Raw genomic sequence first — 16,579 nt, 5'->3', positions numbered from 1 at the left:
TACAAAGCCCCACAGTTATGGAACAGCTGTCCAATTAGTCAGTTCGTACAGGATTTCATAGAGGTTTTTTTTGGTGATTGTTACGGCCAAAAATGCTTGAATTTGCTGTGGGGTTTTTTTTTTTTCAAAAATCTGTGATGAATTTGCATTTTTTGCAGGGTTTTTTGCGGAAAAAAAAAAGATGACGTTCTGATGACGTCACATGGCGTGTTGTGATGACGTCAAATGCTGCGTCTTGGCCCAGATCTATGTAAAATCTGCTGTAATTTCTAAAAATGGCAAGCTTTTATGAATATTGCAGAGTTTCCTTGATTTTGCGTTCATTTCTGCGATCGCGAAATCCTTGAGGGACTCAGACACACTCTCAGGGCTTAAGTCTAGGCTGAAAACATATTTTTTTGGTCAAGCCTTTTGTGAATAATTTTTTTTAAAAAAGAAAACGCAATCCAGAGCGAGACGCAAAGTGTCTCTCTTTCTTAAGAGAAAGAGAGACAGAGAGTGAGGCAAGAAGAGACCGACAGACAGACAGACTGAAAATGAGAAAAAGTGAGATGAAGACAGAAAGAGAGAAAGACAGACAGAGAGAAAAGGAAAGGAAACAGGAAAAGGTAACAGGGGGAGACAGAAATGGAGTGAGACTGCGAGAGAGACAGATTAGTCAGGTATGAGGTGTATAGTGCATGATTTGAGACAGCATATATCTTATCTGTAGTTTTTTTTTTTTTGATGTATAGAATTTATAGAACTAATGCAGAATTTATTTTAGAAATGACCTCAATGAAACTTTCTCATAGGAGTTAAAGAATTTCCAGTGTTAAATGTAGCCACAATAAAATCATCTCTAAGGTCCGAGAGACAGAGAGAGAGAGAGACAGAGAGAGAGAGAGAGAGAGAGAGAGAGAGAGAGACAGAGAGAGAGAGAGAGAGAGAGAGAGACAGAGAGAGCGAGAGAGAGAGCGAGAGACACAGAGAGGGCGAGAGAGACAGAGAGAGACAGAGAGAGAGAGAGACAGAGAGAGAGACAGAGAGAGAGAAAGAGAGAGGCACAGTGAGAGTGAGAGACAGAGAGAGAGACACAGAGAGAGAGAGAGACAGAGAGAGCGCGACAGAGAGAGTGAGAGAGACAGAGAGAGAGAGCACGACAGAGAGAGTGAGAACGCGACAGAGAGCAAGTGTGAGACAAAGAGAGAGACAGAGAGCGCGAGTGTGAGACAAAGAGAGACAGAGAGAGCGAGACACACAGAGAAAGAGCGAGAGAGAGACACACACAGAGAGAGACACACAGAGAGCGTGAAAGAGCGAGAGACAGAGAGAGGGAGAGACAGACAGACAGAGAGAGCGAGAGAGATAGAGAGAGAGAGACAGACAGACAGCGAGACCGAGACAGAGAGAGAGGGAGAGTTGTATATTTTAGGCTACTTTTACACGAAGGTAATAAACAGAATAACAGAAACACCGACATGGCTGCACCTGAAACTGACGCTGCGCTTATTTAATTTCCCTCTGACACAAATACCCACGTGATATCGTTCTGATTACACTTTTTATATGAGTAAATGTATGAATGCTCCTGTTTTAAAAGTTTTTTTCTTTTTTCTTTATAGTTTGCAGTGCTGTTATAAATGTTCTTGGTTATATCTTGTCTCTGAATTCTGAATGATGTTGTTGGTAACCTCCTGTCCAGGGCTCACGCGTACTATAAAATACCGTTTTACTACTGATTAGCCATTTTAAATGCGTTGCGTTAACACAGTCAGCGCGTGAACGGTGCGTGCGTGCGTGCGTGCGCGCGCGCGCGTGTGCGTGTGCGCGTGTCTCTTTAAGAGGCACACTCCTGTTGCACGGAGAGTCTGGTGTTTTTCCACTCTCCGATATTACCCATATAAGACACGAGGGTCGGAGAGAGAGAAAGAGAGAAAGAGAGGACGTCAAGATTGTTTGTAGTTGCCTCAACGGTTCGCGCGCGCACACAAACACACTCCCTCCCTCACACACACACACGCGCGCACACACACACCGCACAAAGAAACGGCAGGACAAGAAGAGACTGAGCAATAAATCCAGGACACAGGTAAATGACATCCTGTCTCATTAGTGGAAATGCGTGCTCTTTCTATAGCCTGTATAAGAATAATATATCTATACCTGTGTATTATGCGCGCGTGACTGTTGCACTTTGCAACTGTTTCCCCGGTGTCGCTACTTTATGCTTTGACTTCACAGTTGAGTGGGAGATTGATGTTTTTTTCCCCCCACTCCATCGAAGCTTTCTTTGATAGGATGCTATTGATTAAGAGTCTTGTGAGGCTTGGTGCGCTCACGTGCTTCATTCGTTTTGGGTTAAACGCCTTTAGTATTTAGCTATGGAGACCGACGGGGCTTTACTGTATAGGCTACAATGAATGGATTAAAAGCCGTGCATGCTCTGTGCACGGATATAAACTCCTGCTTAAGCTATAATTAGATCATAAAGTAGGTTAATGGCAGGAGGATTTGCGTGAAGCGCACCCGGGTCTCGCGTCTCCGCAGGGGGGGTGGAATAAGAAAACGTTTAAGGGCTAAAGATGCTTTGCGTGCCTTGTGAACACAAAGTGTCGTCCGGGTATAAAAATGTATTGTGGTGCTTTTTAAAAAGAACTAACACACACACACACACACACACACACACACACACACACACACACCAGGATCTTTTGTGTTTGACGCCTGCCGGTGTGTCTGGAGCCCGTTAATAAAGGATGTATCCCAAATAAATCCCTAGTGAATAAGTAGCGCACTTCGTAGTCTCTAAAAACCCTTGTTGCACACCCTATGTAGTGGACTTGTCTGGGTATTAGGGGGATATTTGGGATGCGGCCTGATGGCTGTTTAAACTCACACCGGTATTGTTTATCCTAAATGAGCTGCTGTAGATACGGCATTGTTTTGACATGGGGTACTATTTAGTACTCTTTTTGTATCATGCTGTATAGGACCCAGTATGCCCGTGATATGTGTGACAGTTTAATTCAGGCTGAAGAATAACCCCGGCTATTTAATAACCCCGATTTGATTAAAAAAAAAAAAAAAAAAAAAAAAAAAAACGGTTCCTTCTCCTTTAATGATTCTCGACAAAGATTCGAATCGTTTAACTCGGTTCACTGAAATGATTCGTTCTTCTGAATCATCTGCCGATTCGCCTCCAACACCACAAAACACACAAACAAAAACAAGTGGTTATACTGTATGGCTGGTCATAATATTTTAATCTGTAGATATGCAGTCGTTTAATATAATAGCCAATAGTACATAAATCCTAAAAAGTAAGAATGATATTAAGTATTCAAACCCTTTAAAGTCTCATTGTTGCTATTATTTATTTATTCACCTTAAGGCATATTATTCAGAAACTAGCCTACTATGAATGATTGAGTAACTACAGTGAACCTCAAAGCAAAGGGTAAGGTGTGTAGTTTTACACGCGTAAAAAAAACCCAAAATAATAATAATAATAATAATAATAATAATAATAAAAATCCGGCTCTGGACCTGTTGACGTGTCCTTCAACTTTAACAGGTCAACAAATTATTGTCCGTTAAGGAGCCGCGCTGCTACATTTTTGTTCCCAGGGTATAAACTATTTAGACAAGCCCTCAAAGGCACAACAGTGGCCCTTAAGGCCCAATTATGCACCTTAATCATGTTCCTTTGGCATTATGATTCGCTTGCTAAGGGTACAAAAAGACGCATGTATAAGGACCACATTGGCAAGCATTTGCACCTTTTTTGCACCAGAGTTTATTACCTTCGTATCTGACCTTAAGTTTAACCTGACATTCACACGAACAAGTGGCAAAGCGAAAGGTGGTATGTACATGTACGACACGATTGAACTAAATGATTCCCTTGAATCAAAATGGAAGAAAAACTCCTACATATACAGTACGACTTCTCGTCCAATGTGTATAGAGACATTATGAAGAAAAATAAAGGAAAGAAGTAGTAGAGATTATTGGTGTCTCTGGTGAGTGCAGCTTGCTTTGCTGATCTGTCAGTGAAGCTAGTATGAAGAGTAGCACATAGCATGTAAATCAAACAAACCAGTTTCACACTGATTACTGGATTATTTAATATGTGTTTAAATGGTTAAGTTTTGGATTTATATATAGCTACTACTACGTTTGTCATTAAGAAATAACTTTTTTTTTTTTTAAAAGAGCTGGACAGTGTACACCCATAAACAACAACAGTAGAAGTTGCTACACACCTAAAGTGATACGAGTGTGAACACGGTAAGAATCATAAACCAGTGAACACAAACTGAGGACAATCAGTGCACCTTAACCTGGTCTATATATAATAAACACTGTAGTTGATATATTTAAAGTCGGTTCTTCATCAGCTATAGCTGTGAATCTTTCACAGAAGATTCACCTAAGCGATTTGTTCAGCGGAGTGAATCGTTTGTAAACGACACATCCCTAAATCGCCTTGTCCTCACGTGAAAATCATAAAGAAATATAGCAGTGGTTGGACATATAAAATGTACTCTGGATGATTTAAGTAAAAATATTTTTGCAAAAGGTGTGACTGTAGAGTCTGATTTTACATTACAAACACAAGACACATAACTCCATAAACAATCCTACATTGACACTTTATCTTGATGTTTAGCCAAGGGAAAGGCATACAAGGCCAAATGCCTGACACAAAACCGGAGCTATTTTAATCTGCTCTGATACGTCACTACATGGCCTCTAGTCTGTTCTTAGTCAGATGAGATTGTAATAATCAGATACATTCGTTTTCTCCGGAGCAAAAATTCCCATGTTCAATTAGGTGTTAATTAAACACCTAACACTGGGCGCTTTTTTTTTTATTTTGCGCTGAATTTTTTGTTCTATTCAACTAAGTAAAATTGTCCCTCATAGTGCAATTAAAATGGTCTATTCAAAAGGAGGGAGAGCTGTTTCTTTTTATGCCTTGCTCAGAGTGCAACTAAGAAAAGATAAAGCCTTAGTAGGCACGCTGTTTTGGCTATAGAGAGCCATTATGCAATAAAATGTAATACGCACTTTAAAACCCAAGCTATTGCCACTATAAAGGCAAAACATTTGCCAAAGTACCGCACCATAAAGCGACAGCGCAGCGCATTTAATAATACTCCCTACGATATAACTCTGCTAATGCTTTACAACCTTGATTAAAGGTCAGGCCAGCACAAACATCATTTTACAGAATGTTCATGTACTTAACTGCTCTGAAGCCACATGACATGTCTCTGTAGATTACATAAAGAATAAATCAACAGCACTGTGGCGCTGGCCTTTATGAATAGGTCTAAGATGAAAATCCTACATCCTGACACAGAGTGAACCTGCTATCCTCGAGGGGTTCATTTGACTTGAAAACGACATGGGGTTCTGGTAATCCCTCCAGTAATTTATGGTTTATGTAATGCTGTAGGAAAGCCACCCTAAGTAGGTTTACTGCTTTTTTCTCTTGCAGGTCTGTAAGCTTAAATCAAATCCATGCTCATTTTATGTTCCATCTACATTATCATCACTGTCCTTGCGTATCCTTTAAGAAAGATGAAATATCAGCTGTTGTAATAAGGATATAACATACAGCTATGTATCCTCAGGGATAGATCTAGTTCTGTCGGGGTCCGAGAGTGACGAGCCAAATGAGGAATATCTGGAAGTCATATGTGTAATGATACAAGATGGCTGTCTAGCCTGTTTAGCATGTAATATTGCAGCTAACCCTTTTTTTTGTCCTGCTAGCCAGAGGCAGATTGGCAAAAAAATTTTTAAAAAAGCAGCCCAGGAATTTGCTGAATTTGATACACCAAATTCAAACTCACCCATGTTTCTCGATGAACGAATCATTAATAAATAAATTTAAAAAACACACACGATCTGTTCATTTGTATTGTATGTGTTGGGCTGATATGTAAAACGACGAAACTATTTATTTCTAAAGGTTTTCCCCCTTTGTCAAAGTTGAATTCATGTCATGATCACCTGACACATAATTTGACTTAATAGCCTGCTTTTATTATCAGAATTATTAAAAATACCGGCCCTCACAATACCGGCCCATCGGGAAAATTCACGAACTTCCCAACGGCCAGTCCGTGCCTGCTGCTAGCTAGTAAATGGCCTGCGAATCTGTTAGTCTACAATCTACACACACAAAAAAAAAGATGAATAAAATAAATTTAGTAAGAAAACACAAAACAACTGATGGGGGGGTTAATATCCGTTAACTTACCTCAGTGATAATTGATTTGGTCAGTGTTACAGAAGTATTAACGATACCTGTGTTCTTCTCAAAATGTCTATCGCGATTCGTTTTTTTTTGCCCAACCTTATTAGCTAGCAAGTTAGCTGGGTAGTTTGTCCAAACTTCCACTTTGTTCATTTGTTTACAAGAGAGTTGTATGTGGCCCAACGAAATTCAACAGCTAGCTAGCTAAAGATTTATAGTTCAAACACACTGTTTCCTCACACAGTTCAGCAGAATAATAAACTCGTCAAGTCTTATTAGCTAGCAACTTAGCTTGTTAGTTCAATCAGACTTTCACTTCACTCATTGGTTTGCAGGAGAGCTGCATTTGATGCAACAAAGTAAAAAATAAAATGTGACTAGCGATTGTTTTGTAGTTGAAAACAAGAAGTCGTGTCCTCGCACAGCTCGCGTAAATCACAAAAGTTACTAAAGCACTGACAATCCCTGCATTTTTCTCAGAATGTCTGACCTGAATCATATCACCCAGCCTCGTTAGCTCACTAGTTTGACCAGACTTAAACTGTTCATTTGTTTGCAAGAGATCTACACGTATGTGGCGCAATGAAATTTCAAAGCTAGCTAGCTGAATGTTTTGTAGTTCAAACAACAAGTTGTTTCCTCACGCACTTCACGAAAAGTCATATTACCCAACCTTATTAGCTAGCAAGTTAGCGACTTTCACTTGTTGTTCATTTGAGAGTTGAATGTGACCCCACATTACATTCAGAGAGCAACGTTTAAATGCTAACTAGCTAGCTAAATGGTTTGTAGCTCCAAAACCACAACACAAATAACTGGAATCAGCATGTTGCCATGTGTTTTGTTATGTTACTGCATTGGTTAGCAGTTACCGAGGTAAAAGTCTGGGGCAAAATATATTTTATACAGCTGTTTCCTGTGTCATGTTAAATCCCTTGTTCAGTGCATGTATAGCTAAACGAGTGAGTGACTTGAAGAAGATGGCGTCCACTCGATAGCTTCAGTGATGTTTTTTTTTTTCTAGGCTAGATTTCTAGATGCAAACTCGGTTTAAAAGCCTAGACCCGTGTTTGTCCATGTTAACAAGTTAGCTGCGAATGTCGTCTGCTTGTGATGACATGCGATGAGCATGAAGAGAGTCCTGAATGTCGTGAATTTTTGTCCTGAAAGTTCTTTAGTTATTTACTAACTGTACCATTTATATAAAATTTAAAAAAAATTAAAAATTCAAATCTCGTATCAAATGATGATATTTACATTTACATTTACTAACACACTATAATAGTAATATAATAAATTGTGAGAAAGTGTAGCCAGTAATGGTAATATGGAAATATACTGGCACAAAACACACACACACACACACACACACACACACACCAATAATCCATGGAAAAATGAGAGAAAATGCTAAACATTTTCAACAAAAAAGTTACACAAATTCTTGTCCTTTTTCATGAATTTTTTCCTGATGATCTGGAAACGGCTTCCAGAGTTAATTTTAAATGACTTCAGAAATATAAAACTGAATTTAGTCTTAAAAGGATAATGTGTCTGATCGTATTTGGACGCCTGCGTGACACGAAAGCCGGCTGTTTAAGTGTCCTCGACTAATTTTTTGATTGTCTTGTATTTTGTTTCACATGACGCTATGTGCAACTGCCATGTTTCACGCCATCTGTGCTGGTGTGAGGATTATGATGTCCTTCCTCTGAGCTGAACTTCAGCCTGGTTTTGACTCTGGTAAACTCGCAGAAGCCTTGTGTTTTCCTGCCTTGGATTAACCGTTGCCTGCTGCAGCCGTGTCGGTTTGCCCTCGCTCTCACAGTATAAACTGGTCCAATAGGTCGATCATCAGCCACCGTCAGGCCACCATGGCTGAGTAAGTCTCTGCTCCATTTCTTCGTTGGTTATCGGGATACAGTTCTGTCCCACGATCAGCAGGCCGCCTAGCTGCTTATGTTTCTGCGGGAGTGCTGATCTCTCTGACCCCCCCCCCCCCCCCCCCCCCCCACACACCCCCCGACCCCACCCCCCACCCCCGACCTCCCACCCCTTGCTCAGACGGTACAGTTTTCAAAAGGACATTCTTTTGGGATTTTCTCTGGATAATCACCAGGTTTTGCTATGGTGTTACATTTCTCTCTGGATTCCTTCCACTCCATCTCTCTGCTAGCCTCCTAGGGCTGATTGAACTCATTCACTGTCATCCTATTTACCCTTAATAAACAGCAATCCACCAGGCGCTATCGCGCTGCTAATGTAATAAAGTCCATTTGGAAATGTCAGCGTGTTCATCTCTTGCATGTTCTCAGTTTGGAGAAATATAAGAACCCCTAAGACTTGACTTTGTTGCTCTTTGTAACTGAGAATAGCCTGTTACTTTGGTACATTAAATCCTGAGCTAAATCTCAGCTAAATTTCCACAATAACAGTACAAGCAATTTCCTGTAAAAATATGGCTAACATTTCAAACGAACGACGTCTACTGGGAAACCTTTAGCATAATTCCACTGGCATAATGCTAACTGGGTCCCAGGACATTTCATTTATTACTAGCAAGGTATTTCTAGAAGCTTTAAGAAGCGTTTTTGAATACATTAACTTTAAATGCCATAATCGTCACTTACCACCGTATACGCCAAATGTAACGCAGGAGCGTGATATCCTGTACATTTTCAGCATTTTGGTAGATATTACAGAAATACCTGAACTCATACAGGCTGTGATGGTTGGTTGGGCTTTGTAATATCTTCCCAGCAGCCTCATTCTGATTGGCAAAATTTGGACCAATAGTGTCAGAGAAAACAAGAAGTAGAAAATTGGAAGCTACAGTATATTGTACAATGTGAATATTTAATGTGGACCATTTGCAACATGTGATATTTATGTAATATCTAATAGAATGAAAGTATACTGTGTTCTCGATGTAAAACAAAACATTACGTTTATAGTAACACTTTTCTTTACGTTTGAAGTAACCCAATGATTTTAACATCTCAAAAGCTTCCCAACATGCAATTTGCATGTCCTTGGTTGCATGACCTTTGGTTGGGTCTCTCACTATTTACCAAGATTTTAAGGCAAATAACAGCATCAGGCTGATAAATGATCAGCGTAAGAAATACTGAAGTGTACTGAATTCTGCGCTCCTGAATTACACCAGTTCTTTTTCACGCTCTCGTTTTTACTTCTTAGTAAACACATTTGGTGACGTGAATGATTATACTGATTATATCCTGTCCTGCTCTCTTTCCCCTTCAAACTTTCTATCCCAAAATAGAAATCTTTAACTATGGATAAGTTTCCTTTTTCTGCAATATCAAACCAATCATCCCTCATGATCCTCGGATGATGTTATGCAATATACTCTACGCTTGCATAGCACCTCATTTTTTCACTTACTTAAGCCTGGTGTATCAAAGTTGCTCGACACACGCTGTAGTATCTCCATTGTCCGTCTGTTTACTAGAAGAAAAAAAACAACAAAAAAGTTGTTTGACCAGTGGAAAATTTACAGTTTGACAGGGGTTGGACCTGTGAAATAGAAGCAATTAATTCCATTGGAAAATATTATTCAGCTCGCCTCACCACACCATATACTCATAATAAAATTCTTCACTTAGTCAGTAAAACATAGAGCACATCACTCAAACAATAGCTCAAGGTCAATTTTAGCTTAAGTGTTTATGTGTAACATGTACCTCTAATGTCTGTCATGTTATTCCCTATTCCAACCTGAACACCCTCATCAATAATCTCTTTTAGTAGTCTTTTGTTTACAAAACTGTCATAGTCTTCAGTCATGATGTTAACACCGATGTTATCACCTCAAACAAATATGACCTAAGGATCCGAAATAACTTCAGACTTAGCTTTAGGGGGTAGGGACGGTCCCCAGGCACTTGTTATTACAATCACATCCACACTATTTGTTTATAATGTTTTCATCGAATTTTTACGAATTCAAAATACTTCCTCAGAAATAAGACGGACGCCCCTGCATCTTTATTTCAACTAAAACACCCAACAGTTAGCCTAAGGTTTTAGGTCACGGGGTCACCAAAGGTCCATGTAATTAATCAACTTTACAAGAAACGAAATGCTTTCGAATGTATTTGAACTTATTTAATTTACGAACCCGATGGATATTTGCGCAGAAAATAATCGTAGAATGTATAGGTTTGTAAACATAAGAGGTTTAGACATTAGTTTTGTTTTTATGGTAAGGGATAAAGGATTGAGGCACACGATATGCTAAACCATTAGCTCCTAGGGAGCATAAGGTTATTTTGAAAATTAAAAATAGGGAGCACAGGACCCTTATTTTAAATAAGAATATCTGGGAACAATGGGCTGTGGGGATATAGAACCCTGCAAAAATACTGGGTACATAGCACTCTGGGAACCCAAGAACCTGGGAGCATGGGACTCTAGGTACATAGGATCCTGAGAATGTAGGGCCCTTTAAACAAAAGATTGTGGGCACTTTGGAGTCTCGATACAAAGGACATATAGGACTCAAGGTTAATAGAGCTCTGAGGACCATCACGGGACCTTCAGTACATAAGACATTAGAGACACCAGACCTTGGGAACACAGAAACCTGGGAGAATAGGACTCTGGGTACATAGTACCCAAGATACACCCAAGATGTATGTGGGTCTCAGGGAATATAGGACGCTGCAAACATAGGGCCCTGAGGAAAAATTCAGGGCCACATGGGTATAGAGTTGATCCTTTGGTGATTAGTAAATCTATCTATAGTAGCATCTATCAGGTGTCATTTGATTGCAAAAAATGCTGCAATTCATTAATAACACTAAGCTTCCCTTCATATGTTGGGCTTTTATATTACACTAACAAGCCAACCCTTCGTCATGATGACAACCATTATTTGTTCACTGCAGAACTGGCGGTCAAAAACAAATTTACACGGGATGGAAATTCATCACAAACTCAGGAAGAGCTCACTGCTGTAAGCTTCTTCAGTTCCTCACCAAGCATTGTGTCAACTGAAAAAATGCATCTGATATCCTTCCAATGACCTCTGATATCTGACCTCATCCTACATCTCCACTGCCAGTCAGCAAGTCCACCTTCAGTCCAGACCTCCAGACTTTCAGTGATTGGGCTTCTCTCAGGCTTTGTCTTTGGTCTGAAGGAGGCTCTCACCACTATTTTGTACCACCTATTGTTCACAGCTTAACCTGTGCTTTGCTCATTTATAATTTCTTTTTCTTCTGTTTGTTTTTCATATCCTCTTGGTGGATTTGGGAGTTTTGGCTTTCTATATGCTCTTACTTTTTTGTTTGGAAAAAAATAGGTCTTGGACTGTGGGAAATATGCATAATATGACCAAATAATGCGGAAATGAATATATAAATGACCCCACTCTCTAATACTTGCGCGATTGTACACTCAGAAGCTGACTGTAGCGTGACTTGATGATTTCTCTCTCTGTCCCTAGTATGGCACAGAAAGAGAAGCTTCAATGTCTGAAGGATTTCCATAAGGACACGCTAAAGCCATCTCCGGGTAAAAGTCCAGGCACGCGGCCAGAGGACGAGGCAGAGGGAAAACCTCCACAGAGGGAGAAATGGGCCAGCAAACTGGACTTCCTGCTCTCCGTAGCCGGCGGCTTTGTTGGATTGGGGAACGTCTGGCGTTTCCCGTACCTCTGCTACAAGAACGGTGGAGGTTAGTGTTTATGAGTGACTTTTGGTGTCATTGTAAAACATCTTTATTAGTAATATATTGCCACGCTATAACTGTGTTTCTGTCTTGTGAACATATAGATATTTTGTCTAATTAACTGTAGAATTATTGAAATGTTTATTACTATGTATCTTTTTTCATGAGTGTGTCATATAGATGTGTGTATCTGTGTGTATCATAGAGGTGTGTGTGTGGGTGTGTTTTCTCACCCTGTTCCCCTATGATCTGAGAATCACAAAGGTGACTTGTGTTTTTGAGAAGTGACACAGAGCTCCCTTTGTTTTTCATAAATAAAGTTAATGATGCCAGGGCTTTTCCAAACTCTGTGGTGTAAACATGATCTAAAAATACTCATTCCTTTCACCTTGATGTGAAAGGAATGAGTGGACGGCCATATGGGGACAAAATTCAGTCTCCAGCATCCCTAATACCATCCGTACCTCATCCTTACACTGTGTCATTATGTTAAGCTCTTGTTACTTCTTTCTGGTTCAATTATTGTTATTATTATTTAAAAGATACAACTACGTGAAGCAGTATAATGTAACTTCAACCATAATTATTTGTTCTTACACTTTAATAATAATTGTATCAAATGTTTTCTTTTTATTATTTACACACAGAAGGAGTTTTACATGATAAAATATTGAAGCTAAAGGCTTTGATTGAATTCAATTCTTTCCCTTTTTTCTGTTTCACTCAAACAGTTACTTTTCGAAAAATAAACATTGATTGGATTGCCACTGACTTCTTCATCTTTGATCAAAGCGATTCTGAAGACGGCCTGTGTCATAGAATTGATTCTAATGATTCAGAATCTAAATAGAACATTTTGTTACAGAGTCGATTCTGATTTCGATTCTAAATAGATTTTTTTTTTTTTACAGAATTGACTCTTATTCAAAATCTAAATAGAACAGTTTGCTATAGAATTTGTTATAGAATCGATTCAGAATCTAAATAGAATGTTTTGTTACAGAATGTGTTATAGAATCGATTCTGATTCAGAATCTAAATAGAATGTGCTATAGAATTTGTTATAGAATCGATTCTGATTCAGAATCTAGATAGAATGTGCTATAGAATTTGCTATAGAATGGATTCTGATTCCGAATCTAAATAGAATGTGCTATAGAATTTGCTATAGAATCGATTCTGATTCCGAATCTAGATAGAATGTGCTATAGAATTTGCTATAGAATCGATTCTGATTCAGAATCTAAACAGAATGTGCTATAGAATTTGCTATAGAATGGATTCTGATTCCGAATCTAGATAGAATGTGCTATAGAATTTACTATAGAATCGATTCTGATTCAGAATCTAAACAGAATGTGCTATAGAATTTGCTATAGAATTGACTCTTCTTCAAAATCTAAATAGAATGCTTTGCTATAGAATTTGTTATAAATAGATTCAGTCTCTAATTAGAACTTTGTTAGAGAATCGATTCTGATTTAGATTCTAAACAGGACATTTTGTTAGAATTTGCTATAGAATTCGCTTATTCAAGATCTAAATAGGACGTTTTGCTATAACATTGATTAATTCAGATTTTACATAGAACATTTTGTTATGGAGAATCGATTCAGAAGTCCAACTAGAATTGTTTTATAGAATCATTTTTTATTCTAAATCTAAATCTGAACCAACTTTTTTTGGTCCCTTATTGTAATGCTAGTCTTCCTCTCACTGATTGTTTTTGCAAACCTATACTGTTCACCTATCTCACTATCCAAAGCCTGTCTCTGATTTCTCTCTCTTTCTCTCTCCCTCTCTCCCTCCCTCTCAGGTGCATTTCTCATCCCATATTTCATCTTCCTGTTTGGTGGAGGACTTCCCGTGTTCTTCCTGGAGGTGGCGCTGGGCCAGTTCACCTCTGAAGGAGGGATCACCTGCTGGGAGAAACTCTGCCCCATCTTCACTGGTGAGAGAAAGAGATCCACAGACTCCAAATCACAGGAGGAGACAGAAATAACAAGACAGGGAGTGAGCGAGAGAAACAGAGAGATGTACTACAGTACAGTTTGGCAACATATTTTAATGAATGCGTGAGATTTCTGATTCAACATGACACACACGTCTAAAATAGGTCAGCTGTGTAATCATGATCTCAGTAGAGATCAGAAATCATTTCCTGTTATAATAACGGCAATGGTGTGACGTGTTCGGTGTGCGATAAGCTGGTGATATAACCGTCCAATCAAACATCCAGATTAGCAAACAAGCACTGATTAGATTATTTCAGTTAGGAAATCGCCACCAGAACCGGTAGGCATTGTTTGTTGTTGTGATGTACGTGTGTGTGACCTGCTTTCAGTGCCTAAGCAGTGTGAGCTGTGTCACTGGGGCAGTTTTGGTTTCTAGGCAGCAGCAGGTGATGCTGTTCTTTCTTTAGAATGAACTCTCAGTAGTGTTGCGTTTTATATACACGCATTTGTCAGATGATTCCTTCCACCACCTTGCGTATACTTTCATCCTGGAGTTTTCGCATGTACATTACTGATATAACCGAACACGAATGCGTTATTCAGACTGATCAGATAATGTATTCTAAACGAATACCAATACCAAATAGGAGGCACACTGTTTGTGTTTGGTTGCGATAAGAGGTGTGCTCAGAGCAGAGTAACGCAACACACACTACATGCTACACTCTGTAGTTGGGGGTCAGGGTTGGGGGTTCGAATCCCAGCTCCGCCCTGTGTGTGCCCAGTTTTCTCCCCCAGTCCAAAGATATGGGATGTAGGTTGACTGGATTTCCAAATGGTCTGTAGTGTGTGAATGTGTGTGTGTGCGATTGCGCCCAGCGCTGGGTACCCCCGTCCATGGTGTCTTCTGGGGTAGACTCCAAGCTCCCTGGGACCCTGTGTAGGATAAGTGGTACCCAAAATGGATGGATGGATGGATGGACATAGGTCTTTGAACCCTTGACCCATTTATGTAATACATAAATATATAACACACACACATGGTTATTACTATAGTATTGTCTCTGCTCTTGCCCTGTATCAGCAGTGCACACACACACACACACACGCTGACTAACGCCCAAACTCCACTAGTCAGGACATTTTGGAATCTGAATTGCCATGGCAACAGCAGCCAGCGATGACTAAGATACATTGGCCGATTGGATCTCATCTGTTTGCAGCGTGAACAAGAGTGAGAGACCGAAAATGTGGGCGTATTATGGAGAACATAATGATTTCTAAGCTCCTAAGCTCTTTATATATTGTCCCTGTGCACACTCATGCGCGTGTACAAAACACTAATAACCTTATTAACCTTGGGAAAAAAAAAAGAAAAAAGGGTGCACATATTTTTTTCGCAAACACGTTCTCCTGGCAAAAAAAGGGTGGACGTGCGTGTGAGCAGAGTTGCGTGTCCCTATCACTCCTGGAATCCTCTTTTGTTTGCATGGGGGTTCGTAGCTTTTACCCCACAAACGTCATGGAAGCTTGGAGCAGCTGAACATCCTCACAGACTCGCACACACCCACACTCGCTCACTCGCTCACTCGCACACACACACATACTGTACACGCACACACAAAATCATGCACTTTGGATTAGAGTCAGCTGTTGCAATTATACCTGGCCCAGTGCCTTTTGGCTGCCCTCAATTCCACAAAAACGTTTAGAGGTCGACAGGGCAGGAAGGCTGGTGCTCGTTAGTAGACACCACCATGCGCGCTGAAAATAAAAGGTGCAGCTGTGGCGAGGTTATTAACGAACTTGGCGCCTGCTGGTGGCGCGCCCGCCACATGGCTTTGGAGAACTCCGTATTGCTGACCTGATCTTACACTTCAACGCCCTTAAACTCGACCTTGACTCGGCTCGTCAGTGATCATCCCGTACGCATGTCCGATTCAGCACGATGACAGCCTATAACCCAAGTGAGTCTCCAGCTCTCCAGGATTAGAGTCAGGGAACCTGCTTTTTAAAGGCCAGGACTCCCTGAATCAATCGTCTCCAGTGGATACTGTCGTTGTAATGTTGCTAGTTGGCTTTCGAGTGCGCCGCAAAAAGGAACCGATAAGCCGCATGAACCCGTGTGAACATGAAGAGAACACTGCAGAATTCCAGTGTCCACACCCGACATTTGTTGGACATATCGGGGTCACTCTGAACTGGGATTTAAAGTGTCCAGATTAGATTATAATGTCACATGTTCTGTTCTGTTTTTTTTTTTAACCAATTTTCTCCCAATTTGGCATTGCCGATTCCTACCAACTAGCTCCCACCACATACCAAAAGACGTGTGTAGTTTCTCTCTTCAATCTATTGTTTATGCAGTGTCATGGGGAACCAACAGGAAAGTGCTAACTGCGCAGCTCCATGGGCTCACAGAATCCCACGATCTTTTAGTGTCATTTTGATCAAAAGCGGAGAAAATAATACCATCCTTCCCACCCAGAGAGCACTCCCAGCTACGGATGTCTATGGCATCGTCAGGATTCGAGCTTGCGATCTCCCAACGATGATGAATGCTCTTCCGTTGCTCCACCAAACAATATCCAGAACAAACACCCGTGTTTTCCATGACATGAAAGTAGAAGGCGTGCTGAAATAATTTCCATGGGACACACAGTAAACAGTAGTAGTA

At 40.2% G+C, this 16,579-nt stretch overlaps 1 protein-coding gene across 4 annotated transcripts in view; it reads left to right on the top strand.

The window, feature by feature from the left end:
- Positions 1-1,853: 1,853 nt before the first annotated feature.
- slc6a6a (solute carrier family 6 member 6a) overlaps positions 1,854-16,579 on the top strand; it is a 23,697-nt gene continuing 8,971 nt past the window's right edge. Inside the window, exons 1-5 of one of the 4 annotated variants that reach the window (XM_017466976.3) lie at positions 1,854-2,071; positions 4,198-4,272; positions 7,947-8,135; positions 11,724-11,953; positions 13,764-13,898. In XM_017466976.3, coding sequence (XP_017322465.1) covers positions 8,128-8,135; positions 11,724-11,953; positions 13,764-13,898 — 373 coding nt within the window. In that variant the 5' untranslated portion in view covers positions 1,854-2,071; positions 4,198-4,272; positions 7,947-8,127. The remainder of the gene's footprint in view (positions 2,072-4,197; positions 4,273-7,946; positions 8,136-11,723; positions 11,954-13,763; positions 13,899-16,579) is intronic. The other 3 variants (XM_017466977.3, XM_017466980.3, XM_017466978.3) reach the window with 3 other exon arrangements.

The sequence above is a fragment of the Ictalurus punctatus genome, chromosome 5, assembly GCF_001660625.3.
Source record: "Ictalurus punctatus breed USDA103 chromosome 5, Coco_2.0, whole genome shotgun sequence".
Taxonomy (NCBI): domain Eukaryota; kingdom Metazoa; phylum Chordata; class Actinopteri; order Siluriformes; family Ictaluridae; genus Ictalurus; species Ictalurus punctatus.
The sequence above is the reverse complement of the archived record's forward strand: the minus strand, read 5'-3'. Positions and strand labels throughout refer to the sequence as shown.